This window comes from Danio rerio, chromosome 25, assembly GCF_052040795.2.
Source record: "Danio rerio strain M-AB ecotype USA chromosome 25, GRCz13ab, whole genome shotgun sequence".
NCBI lineage: Eukaryota > Metazoa > Chordata > Actinopteri > Cypriniformes > Danionidae > Danio > Danio rerio.
This window is the reverse complement of record NC_141045.1, coordinates 9,010,001-9,036,856: the sequence shown is the minus strand read 5'-3', so window position 1 is coordinate 9,036,856 and position 26,856 is coordinate 9,010,001. Positions and strand designations below refer to the sequence as shown.

Below are 26,856 nucleotides of genomic sequence, written 5' to 3'. Positions count from 1 at the left end.
CAAAGTTTTTGTTTTTAACCTATTTATTTTGTTGATTAAGTTTCATATTCATGTGTTAATTTTCCAACAACAACAAACAAAAAACCCTGTTTTAAAAACTGAAAAAATACTTTGTACTTTTTAGCATAGTAGAAAGGCAATTAAAACTGTCCATTTATGCTCTATTTTTAACATTTTGATCATTTATTTTTTTGTACTATTATTATTATTTACCTTCCATCACACTGGCATTATTTTGTTTGCTATATTGTCATGTATGTGTTGTTTGAAGCATTAAAAAATCACTGATCTAAATAAAGGCATAATATAATGTTCTATATTATATAGATATAATGTCTATAGTGGCTCTTCCAAGAAAAACAATAAAACATTAGGCTCACATGGCAGTTAATTATATTTTATGTTTTCACTTACATCAATAAATGTGCTTATAAGCATATATTGTAATAATATATTGTAAAGTTAAGTGCTCACGCTTCGGCTCATAGTTGAACACATTTTATGTGCATTATAGATAAAAACTGTTTTTAAAATTTTTTTTATTTGCTGTTATTTGTCTTCAAATGTCTTTGAAATAAATCTTACACCAATACTTCTTAATGTATTCTCTATTCTGTTTTCTTAATATTTATCTAAAAATTATATGCTGCTAGCAATGATCATATTTACATATTTGTTGCTTTGATTCGCCTGTAATTGTTCTCTTTTGCATGCCGCTTTGAATACGTGTATCTGCCTAATAACATAATGTATTCAGACAAATTATAATAATTATAATATAACTACTAATAAAATAGCATATAAAAATGTTATTAAAATAAATACCATTTCATCCATTAGTTATAAATCTAAATTAGTACATTCTAATTCTAGCTAAATTGGATTTACACAATGTTAGTTGTAACTGATGTTTTACTTTTAAGTCTTTAATGTAGGATTCTAGCTGTGGTGAACAAATCCGTTTGGACTTGTGAATCGAATCACTGAGAAGATTCGAATCACAAGAACGATTCTCCCCCCGCTATCGTTTATTATGGCTGCGCTCTAGGATGCGTGGCTCTTCGGCGAAACTTGTCATCGTCTTTAACCAAGTTTACCTTATTTATTTACGTCATGTCAGCGCGCAGTATGCTTATACACCTCCCTCGGCTTTTGCACCGCTCCTTTGGTGCCAGGAGGTCGTTTTTAGCGAGTTTATACCACACTCAGCGTGGTGTGTACGGTTTCAGACCGAGAGACGGTCCAGAAAGACGGGCAGAGTTAACGCAGATCTCCGCTCTTAACCGAGGTACTCACTTGAATGTTCTATGTATTATAATGTTTTGCTTTAGAGACACAAAACCTCAACGTTGCTATTGGCTTGCTTCTTCCTAACGTTTCAAGCATAAATATACACAAGATGCTATTTTTCTGCATCGCTTTAATGTACAGAGTGGGTTAATGTATTATAAGCTGCTGTCTTGTGTAAACAGATCACGGACTGGCGAGACTGGTGGAGGCCTATCGAGCACATGGACACAAAGTAGCTAAAATTAACCCCTTACTACCACAAAGTCCCGTGCTGGAGAGTGTACCGGAGATAAGCCTGCTGAATGGAGCTGTTCGTGGAGTCCTCAACACTACCGGTTAGCTCAGTGCTGTTTCCTGGTTCATAGAGCTTATTGTTATGTTACGTCTGACTGTAGGAATGTTCCATGTTTGATACCAGTTAAACTCTATATGAGTGATACTGCAGAGCATGTGTATAGCATGAACACATGGGCGGACTTAGTGATTTGGGGGCCCTAGCATTTTTAAAAAATAAACTGCATGTATGTATATATATATATATATATATATATATATATATATATATATATATATATATATATATATATATATATATATATATATATACATATATATATATATATATATATATATATATATATATATATATATATATACATACACAAACAACAGTTTTGTCTGGTTCTCAAATTTGATTGGCTGAAAGCCGTGCCAAATTCTGCAATATCACAACTCCTACAGCCTCTTTACCCTTTGTGTATTACTCCGCACACACAGCAAAAAGCTGACACTAAACATCTAAAGTCTAAAAGATGCCTTTAACTGTTTTAACAACTGTTTAACTGTCAGCTTATGATTTGAATCCAATGTGGAAGAATGTAGTTCCTCATACAAAAGGGTTTTTGAGACTCTCCATGTTTGATTTTGTTTTTATATACACAATTATGCCGTCAAAGAGTTGCTAGACGCAATATCACATGAGTAGCAGTTTGATATGGCTGTATATCGGCACTGGTGGGGGCACTCGGCCTGCGGCCTTATGCCATCGCACGCCTCCCACCAGTGCCGATATACAGCCATATCGCACTGCTACTCGTGTGATATTGCTCATATATATATATATATATATAACAAAAAACAAATATATAAATATAACATCATGGACACGGACACACAAGAATCTCTAAAAATCGCCAGTAACAGTTCGCTATCACTTTTTAAAAAAAATTTGGCTCTAAGGGGGGTCTGAAAAGTCGTCAGGTTTGCAAAACTGACTTACGCATGTGCAGTAATGTAAGAAATGTTCCATTATTCATCTGGGACCTTGGTTTTGAATAAAAATTATAGAGTTAAAATCTTAACGGTTATATACAGATTTTACAACATATGATAAAAAATGTATAAAAGAGCTATATGAGTAATATAGGCTTTTTTTGGCATTGGTCGGGCCCCCCTACAACTTCAATATTACAGTGGTAATAAATGAATGTTACTTGCATGAGCTTGCATAATTAACAAACACGAAACATTTAAATATCTGTATTTAAAGTAAATGGCAAATTTAAATACCTTTTAGAACCTAAGTTATTTAAAATCATTGAGGTTGATTAGTTTTTTCTATTTTTATTCCCATTATTTTTTGATAATATTATTTAATAGTTTCGTCCATTTTGCTGCTTAATTTTGTGTTTGTCATTATTTCAGGGTTGCGGCACTTTGGTAAAGCTGAGGCGACTGCAGAAGAGGTTGTGGCGTATCTGGAAAGCACATACTGTGGGGGAATCTCAGTGGAAACCTCTCAGCTGCAGACCTTAGAGGAACGAGAATGGTTCGCTGACCGCTTTGAGGAGCTCAAAAAAGAGGCGTTTTCTCCAGAGGAAAGGAGAATGCTGGCTAAACTGATGCTCGAGTCACAGGTAAGACAAACATTTAGACACTATTATATTATATTATATTATATTATATTATATTATATTATATTATATTATATTATATTATATTATATTATATTATATTAAATTATATTATATTAAATTATATTATATACTGATCACTTTATAGTACACCTACTAGTACCAGGTTGGACCCCATTTGGCCTTCAGAGCTGCCTTAATCCTTCGTGGCATAGATTCAACGAGGTACTGGAAATATTCCTCAGAGACTTTGTTCTATATGGATTTGATAGCATCACGCAGTTGCTGCAGATTTGTCGGCTGCACATCAATGATCTGAATCTCCTGTTCCACCACATCCCAAAGGTGCTCTATTTTACTGAGATCTGGTGAATGTGGAGGCCATTTGAGTACAGTGCATTCATAGTCAAGTTCAAGAAAATAGCCTGAAATTATTAGGCTTTATGACATGGCGCGTTAATCAGCTGTAAGTAGCCATCATAAGATGGGTACACTGTGGTCATAAAGGGATAGACATGGTCAGCAACAATACTAGGGTAGGCTGTGGTGTTGACATACTGCTCAATTGGTACTAATGGGCCCAAAGAGTGCTAAGAAAATATCCCCCACTCCATTACACCACCAGTAGCAGCCTGAACCATTGATACAAGACAGGATGGGTCCATGCTTTCATGTTTTTGACGTCAAATTCTCAACGTTTTTCTAATCTTCTATTGTCCAATTTTGGTGAGCATATGCAAATTGTAGCCTCTGTTTCCTGTTCTTAGGCCCCATTTAGACTAATGTGTTTTAGTTTGAAAACGCATAAGTTTTGCTACGGTTCCGCCATCCGTCCACACGACGCCGGAGTTTTCAAGCGTTGAAAACGGAGCGTTTTGGAAACAATGCAGAGGCTGTTTTCATTCTAATACACTGCTGCTCCATCTCAGTGTGGATGGGGGAAAACGGAGACATCTGAAAACAGAGGCGGGGCTGCTAGATTCGCTACCTGATTGGGGCTTTTGTGTCATTGCGTATCTTTCCCTTATTCCTCAAGCCCCTATCATGTGACTATCACACATGGCTTTAATGCTACTCGAAGACAGCTGACCAGCCTTCACTGTAAACAACAACATGGACACCGAAATGGGAGCGTTGTTTGCACTATTGTCTGTTTTAGGCGCCATTGTGCAGTTATTCATTTGTTACGTTTAGTAACAACTCGACCTCATCGTCTGTCCACAAAAATACCTCTCTGGCTTTCTTTGCCATCGCGTTCATTGTTCAACCGGCGTTTGTTGACTAACCATAACCACAGGCCGAGCGTGACACATGCTTTCTGTTTATACTAGAACGCGCATGCCCAGAGTGCACGAATGGTCACGTGATATACGTTTTTGGTGGCGTAGTGTGGACGGAGATAGGTTCAGAAACTCTAGTGTGGACGCGGATCGTTTTTGATCTAAAATGCTGTTTTAACACTAAAACGCACTAGTGTAAACAAGGCCTTAGCTGACAGAAGTGGCATCCGGTGTGGTCGTCTGCTGCTGTAGCCCATCTGCCTCAAGGTTGGACATGTTGTGCGTTCATAGATGATCTTCTGCCTACTTCAGTTGTAACGAGGTAACGGTTATTTGAGTTACTGTTGCCTTCCTATCAGCTGGAACCAGTCTGGCCATTCTCCTCTGATGTCTGGCATCAATAAGGCATTTGCGCCCACAGAACTGCCACTCACAGGATATTTTCTTCTCGTTTTCAGACCATTCTCTGTGAACCCTAGAGATGGTTGTGTGTGAAAATCCCAGTAGATCAGCAGTTTCTGAAATAATCAGACCCGCCCATCTGGCACCTACATTCATGCCACGATCAAAGTCACTTAAATCACCTTTCTTCCATATTCTGATGCTCTGTTTGAACTGCAGCAGATCGTCTTGATCATGTCTACATGCCTGATCTTGCTGCCATGTGATTGACCGATTAGAGATTTTGTTAACAAGCAGCGTGTCTAATAAAGATTATATTATATTATATTATATTATATTATATTATATTATATTATATTATATTATATTATATTATATTATATTATATACAGCTGTAAAATATCTGATTAGGTATGCATTTGAGAATAATAATAATAATAATATTATTATTATTATATTATATACATTTTTAATTTACATAAAACAAACTATGGTAAAGAGGATCTCAAAGTTGAAAGCAAATAACCGAAGACACGACAGGAATGAATGTTAATCTTGTAACTGTAATATTGTTTTGTAAAATATGTGTTAATAATATTACTTTTATTTTGTTTCTTTTGCAAAATAATAATTTAAATATTTTACATTCATTTAATTACAATTTACTATTGCGAGAGTAAAATAGATATTTTCATACTATTATTTAAATAAATAGTTTATTTTATTATTATTAAGGAGTTTTAATAAGGAATATTCAGTATGTGTATGATTAAGTTTTCCTTTTTTGTGCTCGGCTTTTTTGCCTTATGTACCTTGTCATTTTTTGTAATTTCTTCTTGTTCGTTTGTAATTGTTTGTATTATTATCCTAAGAGAACCATTTAGCCTTAAGATGCCGGTTAGATTTTTGCTAACATGTCAATCATTATAAGATCATGGCAGGATCAGCAATTGTACCTGTCCTGTTTTCTGCTTGAAGGAATTTGACCACTTTTTAGCCACCAAGTTTGCAACTGTGAAGCGGTATGGAGGCGAGGGAGCAGAGAGCATGATGGGATTTTTCTACGAGCTGTTTCGCTCTTCAGTATACAGTGGAGTGACGGATGTGGTCATGGGAATGCCTCACCGCGGACGCCTTAATCTGCTCACCGGCCTTCTTCAGTTTCCTCCTGAGGTAAATACATAATTACTGCTGGCACAGGTTAATGTATAAAAGATGATCAGCTAGACGGACCAGTTTGACTACAGTTTAAAATATGTTTAGGAGAATCTGCTGTTGGTCCACACTTTAAACACATTCATTTAGTTAAACCTGAAAAGAAACTGTTTTAGGATTGTTAAAATATAGTTAACTGAAGTTATTATATTAGTTATGCTACATCTTTAAAATGTAGTGTTACATAAGATGTAAGAACGAAAATAAAGATATTGAAGTGAGAATTAAAATATATATATTTTTAACATTTGTTTCCTTTCTAAAGTGTTATATTTAAATTGATAAATTAAAGAAACACTCTACTTGTTTTGGAAATAGTCATTTTACATCTCTCCTATAGGTAAACAGATTTACTATTTTTGAACCAGGCGATCTCTGGGAAGAATTTAGCTTAGCTTAGCATAAATCATTTAATCAGATTAGACCATTAGCTCCATTTCCAGGTTAGACCATTAACACAATATCTAGAAAAAAACAGCTTTTTTTAGCATAAATCATTGACTCAGATTAGACCACTAGCATTAGCACCATTTCTGGTTTAGACCATCAAAGTAATATCTAGAAAATAGTGACTTGTTTTAGCTTAGCATAAATAATTGAATCTGATTAGACCATTAGCACCATTTTCAGTTTAGACCATAAACGTAATATCTAAAAAAAATAGCCACTTTTTTTAGTTTAACTTAGCATAAATCATTGAATCAGATTAGACCATTAGCATTAGCACTATTTCCGGTTTAGACCATTAACATAATATGTAGAAAATAGCGACTTTTTTTTAGCATAGCATAAATCATTGACTCAGATTAGACCATTAGCATTAGCACTATTACCGGTTTAGACCATTAACATAATATGTAGAAAATTGCGACTTTATTTTTAGCATAGCATAAATCATTGACTCAGATTAGACTATTAGCATTAGCAATATTTCTGGTTAAAAAAAATAGCAACTTTTGCTTTATCTGTCCCAGTACATGATGTAAAAACAGAAGATTCAAGCTTTATACAGGAAAACTATTTTAACTAATTTTTTGAACAACATGCTAATGGTCCAATCCATTTCAATGATCTATGCTAAGCTAAGCTAAAAGTGTTGCTACCAGACCTGTGGATCAGCAGGATAATTAAAAAAATTATCAAACTCAACTGTTTAATTCTGTTTCCAAAAACACTGGAGTGTTCCTTTTAAACCACATGTGTCATGGAGGGCCGCAGCTATGCACAGTTTAGTTTCAACTCTAATAAAACAGCCCTGATCTAACTAATTGAGTCCTTCAGGCTGGTATGAAACCTACAGGTAAGTGTGTTAGACAAGGGTTGGAACCAAACTGTGCAGGGCAGCAGTTGCTTGACACCCCTGCTTTAAACAATTTCTTGTGAGATTTTTATTTTACTTATTTAACTATTTAAAGCTACTCTAATGAAAATGAAGGTGCCATTTGTAAAAAAAAAAAAAAAAGAAAAATGTCAGTTCTGTCATCGCTTATTCACTTAATGTCATTCCATGTCTATATCCTGATATTTTCTCACCACTTATTTCCTCTACATCTAATCCTCTGAGTCACTCTCTCCACCTCCTCATTTAACATGAATAGACTCATTGTCCTGGAAATAACTGTTTGTTTTGTATCAGCAAGTTCTGTGGATTATTATAATTTTCATTGTGTGCAGTCATTATTAAAGTTTCCCTGAAGTGTCTTTGAACTCACAGCTTTGTTTTGATATGTCACAGACTTTATGTTGAACACAAATGAAGATATTTTGAAGAATGCTCAACCACCCACTTCCATAGCTGAAAAAAATACTATGAAAATCAATGTGTGCCATGTAATAGCATTCTTCAAAAAGTCTTATGTTGTGTTCAGCAGAAGAAAGAAACCCAAGTAGGTTTTGAACACATGGAGAGGGAATAGTAGTGGCTGATTTTTTATTTTTGGTTGAATTGTCCCTTTAAGCACTGACAAAACTTATCTATCCTTTGTTGTTGTTTGTTGCAGCTCATGTTTCGTAAGATGAGGGGTCTCAGTGAGTTTCCGGAGCACTCTCCCTCTATCGGAGACGTCTTGTCCCATTTAACGTCTACAGTGGAGCTTGACTTCGGGGCAGGACACCCTCTCCATGTCACAATGCTGCCCAATCCTTCCCACCTGGAGGCCATCAACCCTGTGACACAGGGAAAAACACGAGGCCGACAGCAGGTCAAACAGGACGGCGACTACTCCACTGACCCTCATTCACGACCGGGAGACAAAGTCATCTGCCTGCAGGTCCACAGCAATGTTTTTATTTTCCAGATGAGTAACCCTCTCTGTGAACAATTTACGCAACATTACAGACCTTGCTGATGCATAATACATATGTTTTTTTTTTTATCTGTTCTGTTCAGGTTCATGGCGATGCTTCATTTTCAGGACAAGGAATAGTACCGGAAACCTTCACCTTGTCAAATCTCCCCCATTATAGAGTGGGTGGAAGCATCCACCTCATTGTGAACAATCAAGTGGGCTACACCACTCCCTCTGAGAGGGGAAGATCATCTCTCTACTGTAGTGATGTTGGTATGTCATTTTTATTTATTTATATATTAATCATTGATCATTGATGGTAAAGTAAATCAAATGGTCCTATTTTTGGAATTGTTATTTTTATGCTGTAAACCAGAGATGCCCCAAAGTAGGGCCTGCAGGCCAAAGCTGGCCCATAGTAGCCTTTGATTTGCCCACCTTCCTATCTGTGAAGAGAGGGAGAATGATGGGGATGGGTTGGACAGAATGCCTTTAAAAGAGATTGTCTACTTTAACTTAACCTTTTGTTTGTTTGTTTTATTGTTAAGCTAAAAAAACTCATTGACAGTTTTAATTAAATGTTAATTTTTTTTAAATAAACATATTGTCGCTCGACAGATTCAGAAGACATCAGTGAGAAAATCAAGGCAGAGGGCAGGAGCAGATTCACTAATGTTTTCAGCATTTAACTTGATAGTGTTATAAATGGAATTGTTTATGCTTTCATAGTAATAAGTTCATTATAAAATGTAGTAATAATAATAATACTTTAGTTAATAAAATTAAAGTCATGTTTTTTGTTTATTTTTAAATATGTTGAAATGAATTAGGAAAATTACCTATGACAATTTTGTACCTTCAGCCCAAAACCCAATCAAGTTTGGTTTTTGGCCCTTCAAAAGCAAAGGTTTGGGCGCCCCTGCTGTAAACAGTTTGAAATGACTATCAAATGGACTCCGGTAAACATTATTGCGATTTTAATTTGAAACTTACTTAATATTATTACTATTATTTTTTTTTTGTTACAACTATTTACATTTTTTTAAATGCTTGATTATTAAAAAACTGAAATGTATTAATTTTTTCATTTAATGTAATATTGTTGTATTATGTGATTTATATTAAATGGGTAAAATAGTTTGTCCTACTTTTAGTCTATAGCTGATCATATTTTCTGCACAAATGTCAAGTTGTTTAGAGATTTTATTTATTTATTTTCTATTTATTTTATTTATTTATTTATGTTAATTTCTTTATTATTATTATTATTATTATTAAATTATGTAAGTAATTTTTATATAATTATGTTACTATAATTACTATAATAATAATTATTAAAGATTTATTGTATGTAATACTGCTATAATGTATTATTGCAATTATGAATTTTTTTATGAATTCAATTTAAATTATTATTATATTGATCATTCAATGTAGAAAAACAAGTAAAAACCTATTTTCATTTCACGTCTGTAGATTCTTTTGCTTTTGTCATTTTGTATTTTTTAAGGAATGCTATACTTTATTATTTTTTAATAGTTAAATTAAAATTTAAATAAAATATTTAACTTTTTATTTCTTTTAAATGACAAAATGCTTTTAGGGGTAAAAACTTCCATTATTCAAATTTATCTATTAAAAGTTTAGATGATATTTTAACTAAACAAAAGTACCAACAGCACTGTTTATGTTTATAGTCAACTAAAACTCTCCAACACACAAAATGTAAACATAATTTTTTTTCCACACCCTAACAACACTTCTTGCTATTCTGAATCTTGTGTCATTCAGGTAAAATGGTGGGATGTGCAATAATCCATGTGAACGGCGATGATGCTGAAGAAGTCCTCAGAGCGACCCGGCTGGCGGTGGAGTACCAGCGACGCTTCAGAAAAGACGTCATTGTCGATCTGCTTTGTTACCGGCAGTGGGGCCACAATGAGCTGGACGAACCCTTTTTCACAAACCCTGCAATGTATAAAATAATACGGTATGTGCAGCTCACAACTTTCAAAAACCCTCATCTTGTAGCTTAATGCTAAAATGCTAGCCACTTTTTTACACCCATTCCATGTAAACACTTTAGTAAGAACACAAAATTGTGCGTACGCCTACTAGTGTAATTTTCCTCCTATCAAGGTCAAGAAAAAGCATCCCAGATTCCTATGCTGACCAGCTGATCTCTGAGGGTCTGATGACAGACGAGGAGCGCAGTCAGATCAAGACCAGCTACTACGCTACGCTCAACAACCAGCTGACTAACATGACCCTCTACAGCCCTCCACCCACAAACCTGCAGGGCCGCTGGGGAGACCTGGTGGAGCCCCAGAATAGAGTCTCGTGCTGGGACACTGGCGTTGCACAGCCCCTGCTGCAGTTTGTTGGAGCCAAATCAGTGGACATACCTGAGGAGATCATTCTGCACAGTCACCTGAGGAAGACACACGTGCAGGTAAAAATCCATCCTGGACCTCATTTTGGGCTCTTGTTGACAATTTTAAGATCCTGTAGTAAGGCAGTAGTTGGTGACTGAAACCAAACATTTCTGAAATCTCTGGACAGAGTCTAAATATCATAAGTCAGTGTGCACACTGTTTTCTCCTTTTTGATTCGCCAACATTCGCCAATTCTGCACGATTGCGACAAATGCGTCACATATTATGCGTTGTTCGCACGGCAAGACAGTAATCCGACTTGCAAGCAACCCATCACAAAAGGCTTTTATCACCCTCTAGTGGTTGGACATGCAGTTTAAAGTCCACATAAACCAGAAGTGTGACCATTTTATTTTTGTATTGTGACAAGAAATGGAATATTAAACAAGAAAAAAGTGAGTGTGGATTGTTTTTTCTAATTTGAGCTGATTGGATGTAATAGATAAGGCATTTATTTCATAAAGAAGCTATTTGAACGCTGTTTCTGGAGAATTTTGATTGATTTTAAAATGTATAAATAATTGAATATGTATGAAGACAGTTGTGCTTTGTCTACTAAAGAGAGAAAATGGATTGATTTATGGTTAATACAAGCAAGACGTTGTATTGATGTATGTTGGAAAAATGTTAATCACCCCTCCGTTGGATTTTGGTTGAGAAACCCTATAACAGGGGTCTCAAACTCGCGGGCCATTTGCGGCCCTCAGTGCAATATTTTGTGGCACGCGCCGACCCCTGTACACTTACAGAATCAGCGGAGCAGGGAGAGAGAGCGCTCCCCGCTCCGCTGATTCTATCCGTACACAGCGGTCACTGGCATTCCCCGCCCGCCGTGTTGTCGCGCGCGTTCTGATCAGCTGTGTTGTCGTGCGCATACTCAAGAGCGGTGTTATCGCGCGCCTACTGAAGGGCGGGACCGAGGGTGTGTCATGTCGCGGGGGCACTTTTGATCACTTTGGAAGGGCGCTTTCTATGCAAGACTAAAAAGGGCATGTGCTCTGCACAGGTTGAGCCCTATGTGTGCACGTGCCTGCCCTGCATCTTATATATATTGATATTATATGTAGATACAGACTGGTACAGACTGATGTGACTGGAGTGGGGTGGGGGTGTTTTATTTATACATATATACGCCTTTTTTTAGGTGAGGGAATGGAAGTTTTGAGTGAGTTCCCCCACTTTTTTCCCCAGGACTTCAATAAGTCAAAGTACAGGTCTAGACTTAATGATGATCATCTTCAAGCCATACTGAGGGTCTCAACTGCTTCCGCTCTAAAGCCAAATGTGGTTCAGATTTGTGAGAAGAAGCGCTGTCAAGTCTCTGGCAGCAAGGAGTAGGCAAAAGATGCCATGTTCAGAAGAACTGTTCATAATCTTCCCTCAATGTTCTATTAATGTTCAGGACACTTCATGTTCAGAAGAAATAATTAAAACTGTTAATAATGACATTTGAGGACTTTTTTTGTGTGAAATCCCTTATGCGGCCCAGCCTCACCCAGACTTTGCCTCCTGCGGCCCCCAGGTAAATTGAGTTTGAGACCCCTGCCCTATAACATGTTTGGCTCTTGAAAAGCTCACATATATAATAAGGAAAAAGTCCGCTGAATTTTGTGATATGTGAAAAATTAAGATATTGAAGAAGCTTTTGAAGTCTGAAGTTGTGAAATGTGAATTGGTGTTTGATTAGGATTATTTTGTATTTTTATGTATTTTAATTTTTTAAATAATGATTATTAATTAATTTTTATTTTTCTCTAAACCTGTCTGGGGCACGTTTTGTGGTTTGATTTATTGTAAAACCTTGAAAAAACGTAAAGATATGGTATACATAAAAATGTCTAAATAATTGTCTTGCTCCTTTACAGGCACGTCTGCAGAAACTAGAAGAGGGCACAAAATTGGACTGGTCCACAGCGGAGGCTCTGGCGTTTGGCACATTGCTATGCCAGGGTAAAGTGTTCATTGTTTCTTTCATGTAATTGTCCAAAAAATAAAATGTAACATTAAAAAATACCAGAGTGGTTAACATTACTTTACTATTAAAAATACAATAGCGACTAATTAAAATTTACAATAAACTACCGTTTACATTATTATTCATTAACCTAGAAAATGCTAATACATCAACCCACAGAAAGTATTAGCATAACATCTAGATTCCAAGACAAAAACACCACCAAAAGCAGGTGGTGTTAGGAAAGCCTCCCAGTCTGCATTTACACTGCAGATCTTGATAGTCAATTCCGATTTTGTGACTGTATCCGATTTATTTATTTATTTTTTGCTGACCTGCTTACATCATCTTTTAAAAGTGACTCGTTTGCGATCGTCTGCATTTAAACAGCACACGGCAAAGGCGCAATGACCAGGAAAAAAAAGACCGGGCGCTGACTAACAGCTGATAATTAAAGAGTGCTCTTTTCTCTATTCCTGTATGTAATCTTAGACAAGCTGTTTTACTTTAGTATATGACAGAAAGGTTCCCATTTGTCCACCTTCTTCTGATATCTAGGCCAGTGGTTCTCAAACTGTGGTACGTGTACCACTAGTGGTACGCGGGCTTCCCACTAGTGGTACGCGGAGGAAGAAAATATGTCATGTACATGCTACATATATTTCAAAATTTATCAAAAATGATGTATATAATATGCCATATATGACATATAGCCTATATTTCTGAGGTAATCTGCCACGTTTTTTTAACAGTGCAGTTGTAGCTGCTTTACTGGGCCTACTGTATTTCAATACTGCTCATTTTGGTGGTACTTGGAGAGACTATTTTTTTGAAGGTGGTACTTGATGAAAAAAGTTTGAGAACCACTGATCTAGGCTTTTTTAAACCTTTAGGCATATTAATGTAATGTCTATTGCGTAATTTATGCTTGTGATGTAGCTATGCACTAGTTTTATATTAGTTTATATTGGTTTCGTGGCGGACTTTGCGCTTTTTCGCTCTCGTTAACATGCTTAAATACCTGTGCTAAATGACAATATGAAAGCTCTTTAAGTCCTCGTGTATGACATTTAGGGTTTGGACTCTGCTGAAGCCTGTTCTGAAAGTGTCAGACTTGACGTCATTCGCTATGATTTTTAATGATGCGCGACTCGCATTGACAGGTGAAAATCCGATTGACCTGCTCACACTGCAGACACGAAGGCACAGATCTGATTCATATCGGATAAATTACCACATATGAACAAGGCCTGAATCGGAATCCATGTGATTTGTTCCTGCTTACACGTACATGAGCCATAAAGGGTCTGTGCCACATGGGAGAAAAAAGACAACGGCGCTTTCTCGTACTGTTGCCTCACTTCGCCGGCACTTCCTTGTACTGTTGCCTTAACCTCACTTCACCGCCGCTCGCAATGTTAAAGTGTGGAGTGAAGGTCAAGCGCCCCTTTACTTTATAGCATAGTGATTGGATGTTTACTCGTGGGGAGGAGTTTCCTCATCTCAGCTCATGGATTTAGGGACACACACAGTCAATTCGGGGAGATATAAAATGCACATAAATTATTTAAACGCAAAACTGAGAAAACAATTCACAAACATGTATTGAACCATGGAGGTCGTACCGTACAGATCAATATAATATTGAGAACCGTGGCATCCCTAGTGTGAACATACCTGACGATAAAGCTCTTTCTGATTTCTGATTCTATTGACCGTGTACATTCATAGATTAACATCAGTGTTCTGTATATATTTATTACAGGGTTTAATATCCGTATCAGTGGTCAGGATGTGGGTCGGGGAACGTTCAGTCAGCGCCACGCTATGGTTGTGTGTCAGGAGACCAACGACATGTTCATCCCACTCAATCACATCAGCTCTGAACAGAAGGGCCACTTGGAGGTAAACCGGTCAAGGACAAATGCTCATATTTGCATTTATATTGTCATTTATCACTTCTATATTATGCCGTTTTAGCATGTGCTGTTTGGTAGAAAAGAAAGGGATTCCAGCACTACTTTTGACAAACTTTTTTTTTTTTTTTTTTTTTAGAAATGCTGCCTCATTTTTTCCTTTAAAAAAAAAATAATTTTTCAAATATCTTTGATATGTGTTTTTAATGCGCTAAGGAAGGCTTTTAGGCCAAAACGTGCTAGCAACAACACTGATAAATTTATCTTCTTATTATTTAAGGCTTGCTGATTAATCAAAGGTGATTTTTTTTTTTTTTTTATTCGCATTATGTCAGTAATTTAATCGGGTGATGACGAAATGGAGATAATCGTTTTGACAGCTGTGAACTATGACTGTGCAGTAAATGCTCCACGTGAAAATACCACATTTACATAACGTGTTTTCAGTCCAAACTCACTTCCTCACTTTAGTTCAGCGTTTAAATTCGAGTGTTTAAATGTTCTGTTTATAATACAAAGCTATGGGTTTCTTCTTTGTGATGTGTTTAGAGTTTTGCATGAGAGCGCCCTCTGGCATTTAGGAGGATATTTACTGCTACTTGCACAACTATGCTTCCCTGACAAGATGTGCATGACAGTCGCAGCTTTCAATCTCATTTGTGAATTCATTTCGATTAATCGTCCTGGCCTAGTTTTTTTAATTTATACAGTTGAAGTCCGAATCTTTAGCCCTCCTGAGTTATTAGCCCCCTGTATATTTGATTTACCAATTTATGTTTAGAAAAGAAGATTTTTCAACACATTTCTTAACATAATAGTTTTAATAACTCATTTCTAATAACTTATTTATTTTATCCTTGCTATGATGACAGTAAATAATACTTTGTTTATTATATAAATATAGTGAAGAACTAAATATTCTTTTAAGATACTAGTATTCAGCTTAAAATGACATTTAAAGGTTTAACTAGGTTAAAAAGGCAAGTTAGGGTAATTAGGCACGTCGTATGGCCCGTTTCCACTGAGTGGTACGGTACGGTTCGGTTTGGTATGCTTTTAAGGCCGTTTCCACTGTCAAAAGGCGTACCGAACCAAACTGTACCGTACCACTTTTTCGGCACCCTTTCGAAAGGGTCCCAAACACAAGAAAGGCTACCAAAAGGCGGAGCTAGAAGTGCAGCTGAACGCTATTGGTTTACAGAGATACGTCATTCGCTTGCGCAACAAGCCAGAATGAAAACAAACTACCTGCCATGTTTGAAATACACAGCGAGAGATTACAGCGGAATTATATATACATATAATAATGACCCATGATCGATCCATGCTCAAACAAACATTGTCGTTGTCTTGATGAACAGCCATAAAACCATGCAGTAGAGCAGAATCTACCCTGTGCCTCGTAGTTTTTTTAATAGCCAGTCTGAAGAGGGAGCGGTTTCGCTTTCTTCCTTGCGCTCGCTGCACGTCTATATCTGAACTTCTTGAGCTGATAATAAAAACGTGCACCTGATTATAGACAAGCTTTGGAAACCCGATCCAGTGAGAAGCTGACAAACGCGAGAATGACACATTCAGAAAGAAAGGGACAAACGCGAGAGTAAAGCGCAGAAAAAAGGGGAAGCCAAGGAGCATGTTATTCCTGCAGCAAACGTGAACAAGCTGCCTTGTTTTAATTTTTATCATCACCTTTTGGACTAATATGAACTGGGAAGAATGAAATGACTCTCTAACAGAGAGGCTATACGTGCTGCTGAAGATTACAGACACAGATGAGAGGTTTTCACTGACTCTAGGCTATGTTTTGTGTTGCTTTAAACCTAAATAAGGACGAAATGTCTGCTGTGTGTAGTTTTTCAGTAGTTGGTAACATATCAGAGACTGTAAGGGGCTGTATGTGTTCATATATGTTCATTTATTTATTTAATATAATTGCAGACGTTACAGTAGGCTATTTCGCACTGTCATTGATCTGCAGTTATAATCAACTCATGTTCATAGAAAAGTTAGTAATAAACATTTATACACAAGTATTTATGTGTGTAAAGCATCTGTTTGGTGAGAAGTGCTTCTCATATAAAATGTGAACGACCTGTGCAGCTTTATTGTAGACATTTCCTCAAGCGAGAATGATGCAACTGAAACTTTCTGTTATTCACCACGCCCACCATAAGGGTACCCTTGGTAGTGGAAAAGCAAGCCTGATAAAGGTTACCGACCTGAACCGTACTGTACTGTACCAGTCAGTGGAAACGAGCCAATAGTATAACGATGGTTTGTTCAGTAAAGGATCGAAAAAATATAGACCTTAAAAGGGCTCATAATATTGACCCTAAATTGGTTTTAAAAAATTCAAAACTGCTTTTATTGTAGCCAAAATAAAACAAATACAACTTTCTCCAGAAGAAAAAATATTATCAGACGTACTGTGAACATTTCCTTGCTCTGTTAAACATAAATCTAATAATTTTGACTTTAACTGTGTGTGTGTGTTTGTGTGTGTTTGTGTGTGTGTGTGTGTGTGTGTGTGTGTGTGTGTGTGTGTGTGTGTGTGTGTGTGTGTGTGTGTGTGTGTGTGTGTGTGTGTGTGTGTGTGTGTTTGTGTTTGTGTGTGTGTGTGTGTGTTCTGGCAGGTGTGTAACAGTGCTCTCTCTGAGGAAGCGGTTCTGGGTTTTGAGTATGGGATGAGCATTGCTCAGCCTCGACTGCTGCCCATCTGGGAGGCTCAGTTTGGAGATTTCTTCAACGGTGCCCAGATTATATTTGATACTTTCCTCTCTGGAGGTGAGTATATCCATTAACTTAAAAGCAACAAGTTAACTTTACTTAAAAAGTGAGTAAAGCCGTTAATTTAAAAGTGATTAGTTAACTTAAAAAATGTGAGTAAACCCCATTGATTTAAAAGCAACAAGTTGGCTCTACTTAAAGTGAGTAAACCCCATTGATTTAAAAGCAACAAGTTGACTCTACTTAAAGTGAGTAAACCCCATTGACTTAAAAGTGATTAGTTACTTAAAAAAATTAGTAAACCCATTGCTTTTAAAGAGATTATTTGACTTTACTTTTAAAAAGTGAGTAAACTTATTATTATAACTCAATTTTTATAATTATGCACAATCTTTGTTTACTTAATCATTTAACTCAGACTTACTTTTTTAAGTAAAGTCAACTAATTGCTATTTACAGTGTATTGTGCAGATCATTTGTCAAATATATATATTCATAAAGCCTAGATCCTGTTGTTCGCTTTTTAAGGTGAGGCTAAATGGCTCCTGCAGAGTGGACTGGTCATTTTACTGCCACACGGGTACGATGGGGCCGGTCCTGAGCATTCATCTTGCCGAATCGAGCGCTTCTTACAGGCGAGTGCTAACAGGACTCTGTCTCATGGTATCTCTGATCATCTCTCTAACTGTGTTTTATCCTCCTGCAGCTCTGCGACAGTAAAGAGGAAGGTGTGGACGGGGACACGGTCAACATGGCGGTGGTGAATCCCACACTTCCAGCTCAATACTTCCATCTTTTGAGGAGGCAGATGATCAGAAACTTCCGGAAACCGCTGATCGTGGCCTCTCCCAAGACTCTGCTGCGCTTTTCTGTGCGTTTCAGATGTGAACGCTCTCTATCAAATGCTTGTGTTTTTGCTTTAACTTTTAAATTAGACGTATTGTCCTCTGTTTGCCACTAGGGGGCAGTGTCAGGCTTGGCTGATATGGCACCAGGAACGTCCTTTAAGCCGATTATTGGTGATTCTTCTGTGAACCCTGCAAGGTATCCTTCTTTCTTTTATTCACTTTTTATTAAATTTAGTTTTTTATTAACTGTATTGTTTGTAATAAATAATAATATAATAAGATATGCTGACTGAAGCTGCCTTTATTTGTTCATAAATGCAGAATTTAATATAATATTGTATTATATAATGGTATTTTAATGTATATTTAAACATATTTATTCCTGTAATGCAAAGATGAATTTGTTACACCATTACTCCAGCTCATAATCCTCAGAAATACAATTTATTTGCCAATTAGGAATTGATTATTATTTTCATCCATTCATTTTTTTGTCGGCTTAGTCCCTTTATTAATCCGGGGTCGCCACAGCGGAATAAACCGCCAACCTATCTAGCACATTTTTACGCAGCGGATGCCCTTCCAGCCGCAACCCATCTCTGGGAAATGATTATCATTTTATTTGTTATTATTATCATTATAATAAGCGTTGAAAATGTTGTACGATTTTACAGTTTTAATGTTTATACAGTCACTTCTGACCCTTTAGTGCTCTTCTGCCGAATAAATATAAACAAATAAACCTTACTGTCATCAAACTTTTAAATTATTAACATAAAAAAGCACTCCGCACTATTCTTATGCTGTAACCCAAATCGTTTGCGCTCTCTTTATTTTTGCAGTGTGCAGCGGGTTCTATTTTGCTCAGGTAAACATTACTATGCCCTGCTGAAACACAGAGAGACGATACCTGAGGCGGAAAAAAACACAGCGCTAGTCAGGGTCGAGGAACTGTGTCCTTTCCCCACAGAAGCTCTGCAACAGGAACTAAATAAATACACAAACGCCAAAGGTGAGCTTGCTCATATGGACATCTTTTATTCATGGCACACTCAAATCATTACGTTAATTAGAGTTCTTTTACATTGGTATTGTGGACATAAGCAGCTTTTTAAGGACTTTGTAAGAACTCATAAACGTATTTCAAAAATAAGATCTCTCCCTGAACTCTCACTGTTATTACTATCAAACATGGTAACAGCTAAAATGCTAACATGAAATAAAAATCTAATGTTTTTATACACAAGTACACTATTTTCACTTTTGGGTGAACTCTCCCTATTTTTACTTTTAAACATGCTAAAATGCTAACATTCAATAAAAATCCAATATTTTTATACACAATAACACTATTTTCACTTTTGGGTGAACTCTCTCTATTTTTACTTTTAAACATGCTAACATTCAATAAAAATTAAATGTTCACTTTTGGGTGAACTCTCTCTGTTTTTACTTTTAAACATGCTAACAGCTAAAATGCTAACATTCAATAAAAATTAAATGTTCACTTTTGGGTGAACTCTTTCTATTTTTACTTTTAAACATGCTAACAGCTAAAATGCTAACATTCAATAAAAATTAAATGTTCACTTTTGGGTGAAGTCTCTCTATTTTTACTTTTAAACATGCTATCAGCTAAAAATGCTAACATTCAATAAAAATCCAATGTTTTTATACACAAGTACACTATTTTCACTTTTGGGTGAACTCTCTCTATTTTTACTTTTGAACATGTTAACAGCTAAAATGCTAACATTCAATTAAAACCAAATGTATTAATGCACAAAAGTGGCGCAAATATCTTCCTCATCACTCCCTTTTGTATTTCAGAGTTCATCTGGAGTCAAGAGGAGCCACAGAACATGGGCTGCTGGTCATTTGTGTCACCGAGGTTTGAAAAACAGTTAGCCTGCAAGGTCAGTTTTACCACCTCATGCTAACGAAGGCCCTTAGCCAATGATTTAATCACCCTTCAGACTGTCTTGCTGTATCCGAAATCGCCCCCTATACCCTCATTCACTATTCTCTACATTAGTCCATTACTATAGTTTACTTAAAGGTTTCCAGTCAGACCCTGTGATGGTTATTTAACACTTAGCGAGCTGTCTATTAGTAATGAAACAAAGACCTTTGATTTCTACCATTTATGGAAACATTACATGTATATTTTTTGAAACTTACACCAATTGGATTGTGCTGTGGATGCCATCTAGTGGTCAGAGCCAGAAATTCATTCAGCGTGCGAATTCTAATGCTGCGTTCACACCAGACGTGGATGAAGCGTTAAGCGCAAGTAATTGTAAATGTTAAGTCAATGCAAAGACGTGAATAGACATTCTTCAGCAAGATTCGCATGAATGAGGTGGTGCCAGTTGAGCGTTTACCGGGCAAGTTGGAAAATCTGAACTTCAGCGGACATTTGCTCCGCATTAACCAATCAGAAGCTTGCTCTTGTAGGGGACTGATTATGACGTAGCGCCGGTTGTTGGTGTCCCGAGAGGAAATCCTCTTACCGACACCGACAACAGCTCATCAAACTGGTCTGGCTCAGACTGTAGCACTGCTGAAAGCTTCCATCATCCAGGTATAGTTTCTGGAGTAGTTGATGAACTCACAGAGCTGGGTGCACCTATGAATGGATCTAGTGGACTCGGCGCCGAATGATTATACAATGTTTCTTAGCCTTCATAAAGCACATAAACACAGCTATTCTCCTAATAAAATCCATGTTAGCCATTTAGCAATGAAGCTAGAGTCTACGGGCGTACAGAAGCCCTGTCCATTATGCGAATCCTTGTCTATTGTTAAGTGAATTTGATGCGCGAATAAAGCGAGTAAACTCAATGTTCACATGCCTATTTACGCATGATTTATTTGTGCGTTCAGCGTCTGATATGAAGTGGACACAGCATTATGGGTTTTTTTTTTTTTAGCTGTTGAGTGTGCATAGGTTAGATGCTGCGTTCCAATTCACATACTGTCTGACCTAAATAGTATTCGTAAATAGAATTAGTATGTCCATAACCGTAGTGTGTTGAAAAGTTCCTGGGTGGTTTACTTTTTCTAGTAAAAACTTGATGTGTAGTACGATCCGTGCTCTAATTGCTAATAGTGCCCACAATACATTGACATGAATTCAATTAAAACTACAAAAAATGTAAACGAACTACAAACATGGCGGACATGCGAGATCAACCAGTGACTAGTAATATCTAGTCAGTTGGAAAATTATTTGAATCACATTTTTTTTGTGTTCTATTTCATCTCCTAAAACAATGTAAACTTGTATAAAGATATCTTTGGATATTAAATTAACTAAATGCATAATTACCAGGGCTTGACATTAATACCTGCCAACCCGCCAAATGTGGGTAGATTTCATCTGTGGCAGTTTAGACTGACACCTCCACTAGCCACTTTGGCTGGTTGCATATTGCATATATATATATATATATATATATATATATATATATATATATATATATATATATATATATATATATATATATATTAAATTGTCAGTGCTGCCTTGTCAATAAAGATTCAAATTTTAGGTTGGGACCGTGTGTCGATATGTGCGCAAATGTGACCTTACAATCATTTTCCCCAGTAATTATCGTCCTTCACAATAACATTGTTCTAATAGGAGATTAACATTGTTCTAATAGGAGATTAACTGCATTTATCTATAGTTAGCTGGTGATCTGGGACCTTTAGCATGGACAGACTGCTGTGTGTAGTCCTATGCTGAGTTCAGACTGCATGATTTTAGCCTCGATTTTGATTTGCTGACAGGTTTTGAGAAATCGCAGACAAATGCCTGAAATCACAGGCAAATCGATGCTCGTTCACGCGAGTGACAATCACACAATGTGAACTATCAAAGATACAATCTGAGAGAATCACTGATGAGTCCCCAATGCCTGTGAGATATTTGGCATGCTAAATATCTGGAGCTGTCGGCGATTCAAATCATGCCGTGTGAAATGAGTTTTGACTAAAAATAACATCAGCGATTACCTACAGCTAATGAAAGAGTGGCATTCACTAGTGTGTGTACCTCTAGGCCAGCAGGAGGTTGGGAGAGAAGTTAAAAGCGTTCACTTTCAGTTTATTTGGACCCAAGAAATAGAGGAAAAACTAGTGTAAATTTGGCAGGAGCACCCGTGTCTGTTTGACGTGTCATACAGAAAGTCAAAAAAGAAAGTTGAGGACAAATTCCTAACTCCCTTCAAACCCAGGTGAGCAAATATGTATATTTCTACCCCATTAAAGGCTTATTTTTCATTGTGTAGTTGTTAAAAAATGATATACCACGTGTTTTTGGCTGTGAGACGTAGTTTGGATGAAGTTGTCGGCGATTCTTCCTCTTGTAAAGTCATGCAATGTGAAAGCCCCTGTCGTCGATCCATCTTGCAGTGTAAACACTGCAGTGACTGAACCAAGCCCAGAAAGTCATGCAGTGTGAAAACATCCGTGACACGACTACTTTGGAAATCATGCAGTCTGAACTCTGCATTAGATGCATGAGAATATGTTTTAAATGTCAGTTGTTTTTTAAGAACATTTTTGTTGAATAAAATGTTGTATTTTACTTGTTTTGATGCATTTTTTTATTTGTGGCAAGTAAATAAGTAGTTTTAGGAAATAATAATCAGATAAAAAAAACATTAAATCCTTAGTCTTGAGCCCTAAAAAGTCCTGTGAAATGTGCAATGCGACACTATAAAAACCACAGACCACATGCAAGGTCACAACACACAGAAAAAGTAAACTAACGAGGAGGCATGTGGACGTAACACAAAATTTTAACACAAAATAAAGTAATTTTAGCATGCCTGCATATAAAATATATTTTCCCAACAATAAAATTGTGGGTAGTGAAAATTGTGAGTGGCTAGTAACATTGGAAAACTACTAGCCACAGTGGCTGGCAATCAAAAAAGTTAATGTCAAGCCCTGACAATTACTGTCCTGAGGAGATTTCTCTGCATGAAAGACTCGTGAACGGCAGATTAATGTGCTGATGAATTGTGTAGCATCCACCTGGATGATGCGACGGCAGCCATATTGCGCCAGACCACACACCAGCTGATGTGGATGATGTGTCAAGATGATTGACAGGGGATTTAATTAAGCAACCTAATGGTTTGTTAATGAGGAAAGTAGTACGTGCCAATGTTTGCACACTCCTGTGTTACACACTTAAACAGATGTACTATATCTTCTTCTTCAAAAAAAGTACATACTTTTAGGTTGTAATATTATTATGCAAATTAGGACGCAGTGGTAGACTCTGTATTGTTGTGCACTTCATAGTGTCCACTATGGTTTTGGAGACCACTAAAAATGGCTGCTCCCTCGAATAGTGCACTACATAAGGGTATAGCCGGTGATTTCAGATACAGCCCATGTCTCTTCAGTTCATGACACTCATCTGATTTACTGATGTCATTTTCAGTTGCGGTTGGTCAGCAGACCCGCATTACCCGCTCCGGCTGTAGGCATCGGAACGCTTCACCATCAGCAGCATGAAGCCATCCTGACTTCGTCTTTCTCCTGAGTCTGCACAACTGTAAACTTCAACAAATGGCCGTCTGCTATTGCACGCCGTCTACAAACACAGCCTGACGTTTGCTGTCAGAGCACTACACAGCGGCAGGTTTGACAGGTTTGACTCTTATTCCCTTGCTTATAAGGGAGCGTCTGTTAACTGAACGTTTATTACTGGCATCCTGAAGGGGTTTGTTATCAGTATATAGTTTTTAAGGTATCATAATTGATATTTTGGATGCTTTTCTGTGGGTATACATGATTAGTGATTGTATAGAGATGATATTTTAAAAGAGGAGGCTGTTTGAGTATTGTGTGGTTAATTTCTTGAAGCACTTTTTGAAGTTTGATATATTTACAGGAGACTGTTGGGAGGAAAATAAATAATAGACATTATTACCGTAGCATTAAATTGAGTATTTCAATGTGAACTGATAGTGGGTCAGGATCATGTTCATGTGAACTTAAACAGATTTTTATTACATTTATCAGATGAATGTATTTCAATGTGAAAAGTATTACTTGCAAGAATTTTAGAGCTGAACATGATGAAATCTAATTTTGCTCGCAAAGTTGCTGAATGGTTTACATGTGTTTTTTTTAACATGCCCATCATAAACCCATCCAAATCTTTAAATCTCTTCTGTTTTTGGATTATATGCATTGTTTTCAGTGGAATGAAACTGGTACTTTGTGCTTGAGAGCTGGTTCTGAAAATAAAACGATCAAAATGAGAAAAGGTTGATCTTTTGCTATCAACATTCTCATATTGTAAAGCACATGTTAAAAAATAAACGTTGGTCTGTCTGTCTTCAGGATTGATGTTTACCTGTGATCATGAATATTAATCAAAGGAACGGAATACCAGGAAAAACATCCACAGATCAGTTTTGAAGTTATTTAGCTTTTTCATTATTTACTGATTTACGGAGAGACGAAAACAATAAAACTGTATTTGTAAAATTATCTGTGTAAAATCATATTCATTGTTTTCATGGAAAGTTTTAGAAATACATTTTTCTAAGAGTAATTTAATACATTTTTAAATTCATTTTTTAATTTTAACTAAACATGTTAATAAAAAAAATGAATTTTTCAAATGTATAAATTACATTTTAGAAGTGATTGATATATGTTTGTAAAATTGAAAATGTTTGTAAAATTGAATGGGATGACCTGAAATGATTAACTAAATTACTAAATAAATACAATGCAATAATGTGCAGGAATACATGCACACTACTGGTCAAAAGTTTGGGGTCAGTTTTTTTTTTATGTTTTTTTTTTAAACAAAAAATATTCTGTTCATAAAGGCGGCATTTATTAAATGTAAAAATATGTATTATAATTTTAATTAACTGCTTTCTTATTGTATGTAGTTTTAAATGAAATTTTTACTCCAGTCATTATTGCTTTTATTACTATTACAATTAACAATTATAATTTTATTAATAATAATAATAACAATTATAATTAATATTAGAGTGATCTCTGAAGGATCATGTGACTGAAAACTGGTGTAATAAAGCTGTAAATTCATTATTAAACTTGCTGGAATAAATTAATGGAATAAATAAGTTACATTAGCAACTACTTTTGAACGATTATTATTTTATAGTGCAATAACATTTCACAACTAGGCTATATATATATATATATATATATATATATATATATATATATATATATATTAGGGCTGTAACGGTATGAATTTTTCACGGTATGATAATCGTCTAAAACAATACCACGGTTTGACGGTTTCGCGGTATACGGTATGTTACAAATGTTACAAAATAATAGAACAGTGAAGCAAATTTGACTTTTTCCAAATAATATATTTTTAGTTACTATAAACAACACCACTTACAATGAACAAATAAAAATAAGAAAATAATAAATAATGTGTCAAAGTCCAAATAAACATGGTGCAAATCCTCAGTAAAAAATAGATATAAATATTTACTATACTATAAATAGTTACATAACGAAACTAGATTCAATATGGAACATCCTTAGGTTTTATGTGCCAGCATGGATATGGTTGTCTATCGATATGGATTTGGATATGGTTGTCTGCAATGCAGACAAACAGCTGCATCTTCATTTGCGTCTTTTGAAAACAGCAAGAGCAGCAGTTCGTCTTTGCTGTGTCACTGTTTTGTCATGTTTCTGTGCTGCTGTGCATGCAAAAGTACTTAGTATGAGAATTATTTCATGAAAAACTTTTTTTTTTTGCGTTTTATTTAGCCGCGCATAAATGTATGCCTTTCTCTCATTCCGTGTTGTTCAAAAAGCTTGGTCCACAAACAAAAGCGAAACCTATGCTTATTGGTTGTGATATAGCGAGTTTGAACCAATCTGGGCATGGAGGAGGGACAATGCATCAATGTATCATGTCTGATTTGTCCGGAGACACAGTGACGAGCGTTTCTTTGTCAAATCAGCGTTGTCAAATGTTGATGACGTAACCGCACTGATTCCGGAGCCTCTGAATGAGCCTCCGCGAATGTTATGTAATACAGCACTGGAAAGCTGAGATTCTCTTCTTTATTCCAATCTTTGAATTGTATGAATCGGATCAGCGGATCAAAAGTTATTAAACATTTAAGAGCAATACTTATTTTTAGCCGCTGGCGGCTGTCTCGGTCTTTAAGGGTTAAAACCGTTGATATGCAATTGTTCATGGTATGATAATCGTGCACGTTCAAATCGTGGTAAACCGTCATACCGGTATATTGTTACAACCCTAATATATATATATATATATATATGTATATATATATATATATATATATATATATATATATATATATATATATATATATATATAAATAAAATGCGAGGCAGTGGCGCAGTAGGTAGTGCTGTTGCCTCACAGCAAGAAGGTTGCTGGTTCGAACCTCGGCTCAGTTGGCTTTTCTGTGTGGAGTTTGCATGTTCTCCCTGCATTCGCGTGGGTTTCCTCCGGGTTTCCTCCGGTTTCCCCCACAGTCCAAAGACATGCGGTACAGGTGAATTGGGTAGGCTAAATTGTC

At 36.2% G+C, this 26,856-nt stretch overlaps 2 protein-coding genes across 3 annotated transcripts in view; both read left to right on the top strand.

Annotated features, from left to right (window-relative positions):
- Positions 1-26,856, top strand: part of nox5 (NADPH oxidase, EF-hand calcium binding domain 5) — a 175,010-nt gene that overhangs the window by 44,042 nt on the left and 104,112 nt on the right. The gene's annotated exons all lie outside the window — the stretch shown is intronic.
- Positions 1,009-24,787, top strand: dhtkd1 (dehydrogenase E1 and transketolase domain containing 1). Of its 2 annotated transcripts, none has more exons than XR_015525706.1 (17): positions 1,009-1,288; positions 1,473-1,625; positions 2,995-3,206; positions 5,864-6,058; positions 8,101-8,370; positions 8,490-8,661; positions 10,180-10,378; positions 10,528-10,840; positions 12,689-12,773; positions 14,543-14,682; positions 17,327-17,576; positions 17,626-18,055; positions 18,127-18,291; positions 18,382-18,464; positions 19,111-19,280; positions 20,099-20,184; positions 23,730-24,787. XR_015525706.1 is itself a non-coding variant. In NM_001008619.1 (17 exon segments), coding segments are annotated over 17 exon segments (2,778 nt in total). In that variant the 5' UTR covers positions 1,021-1,113; the 3' UTR covers positions 23,832-24,458.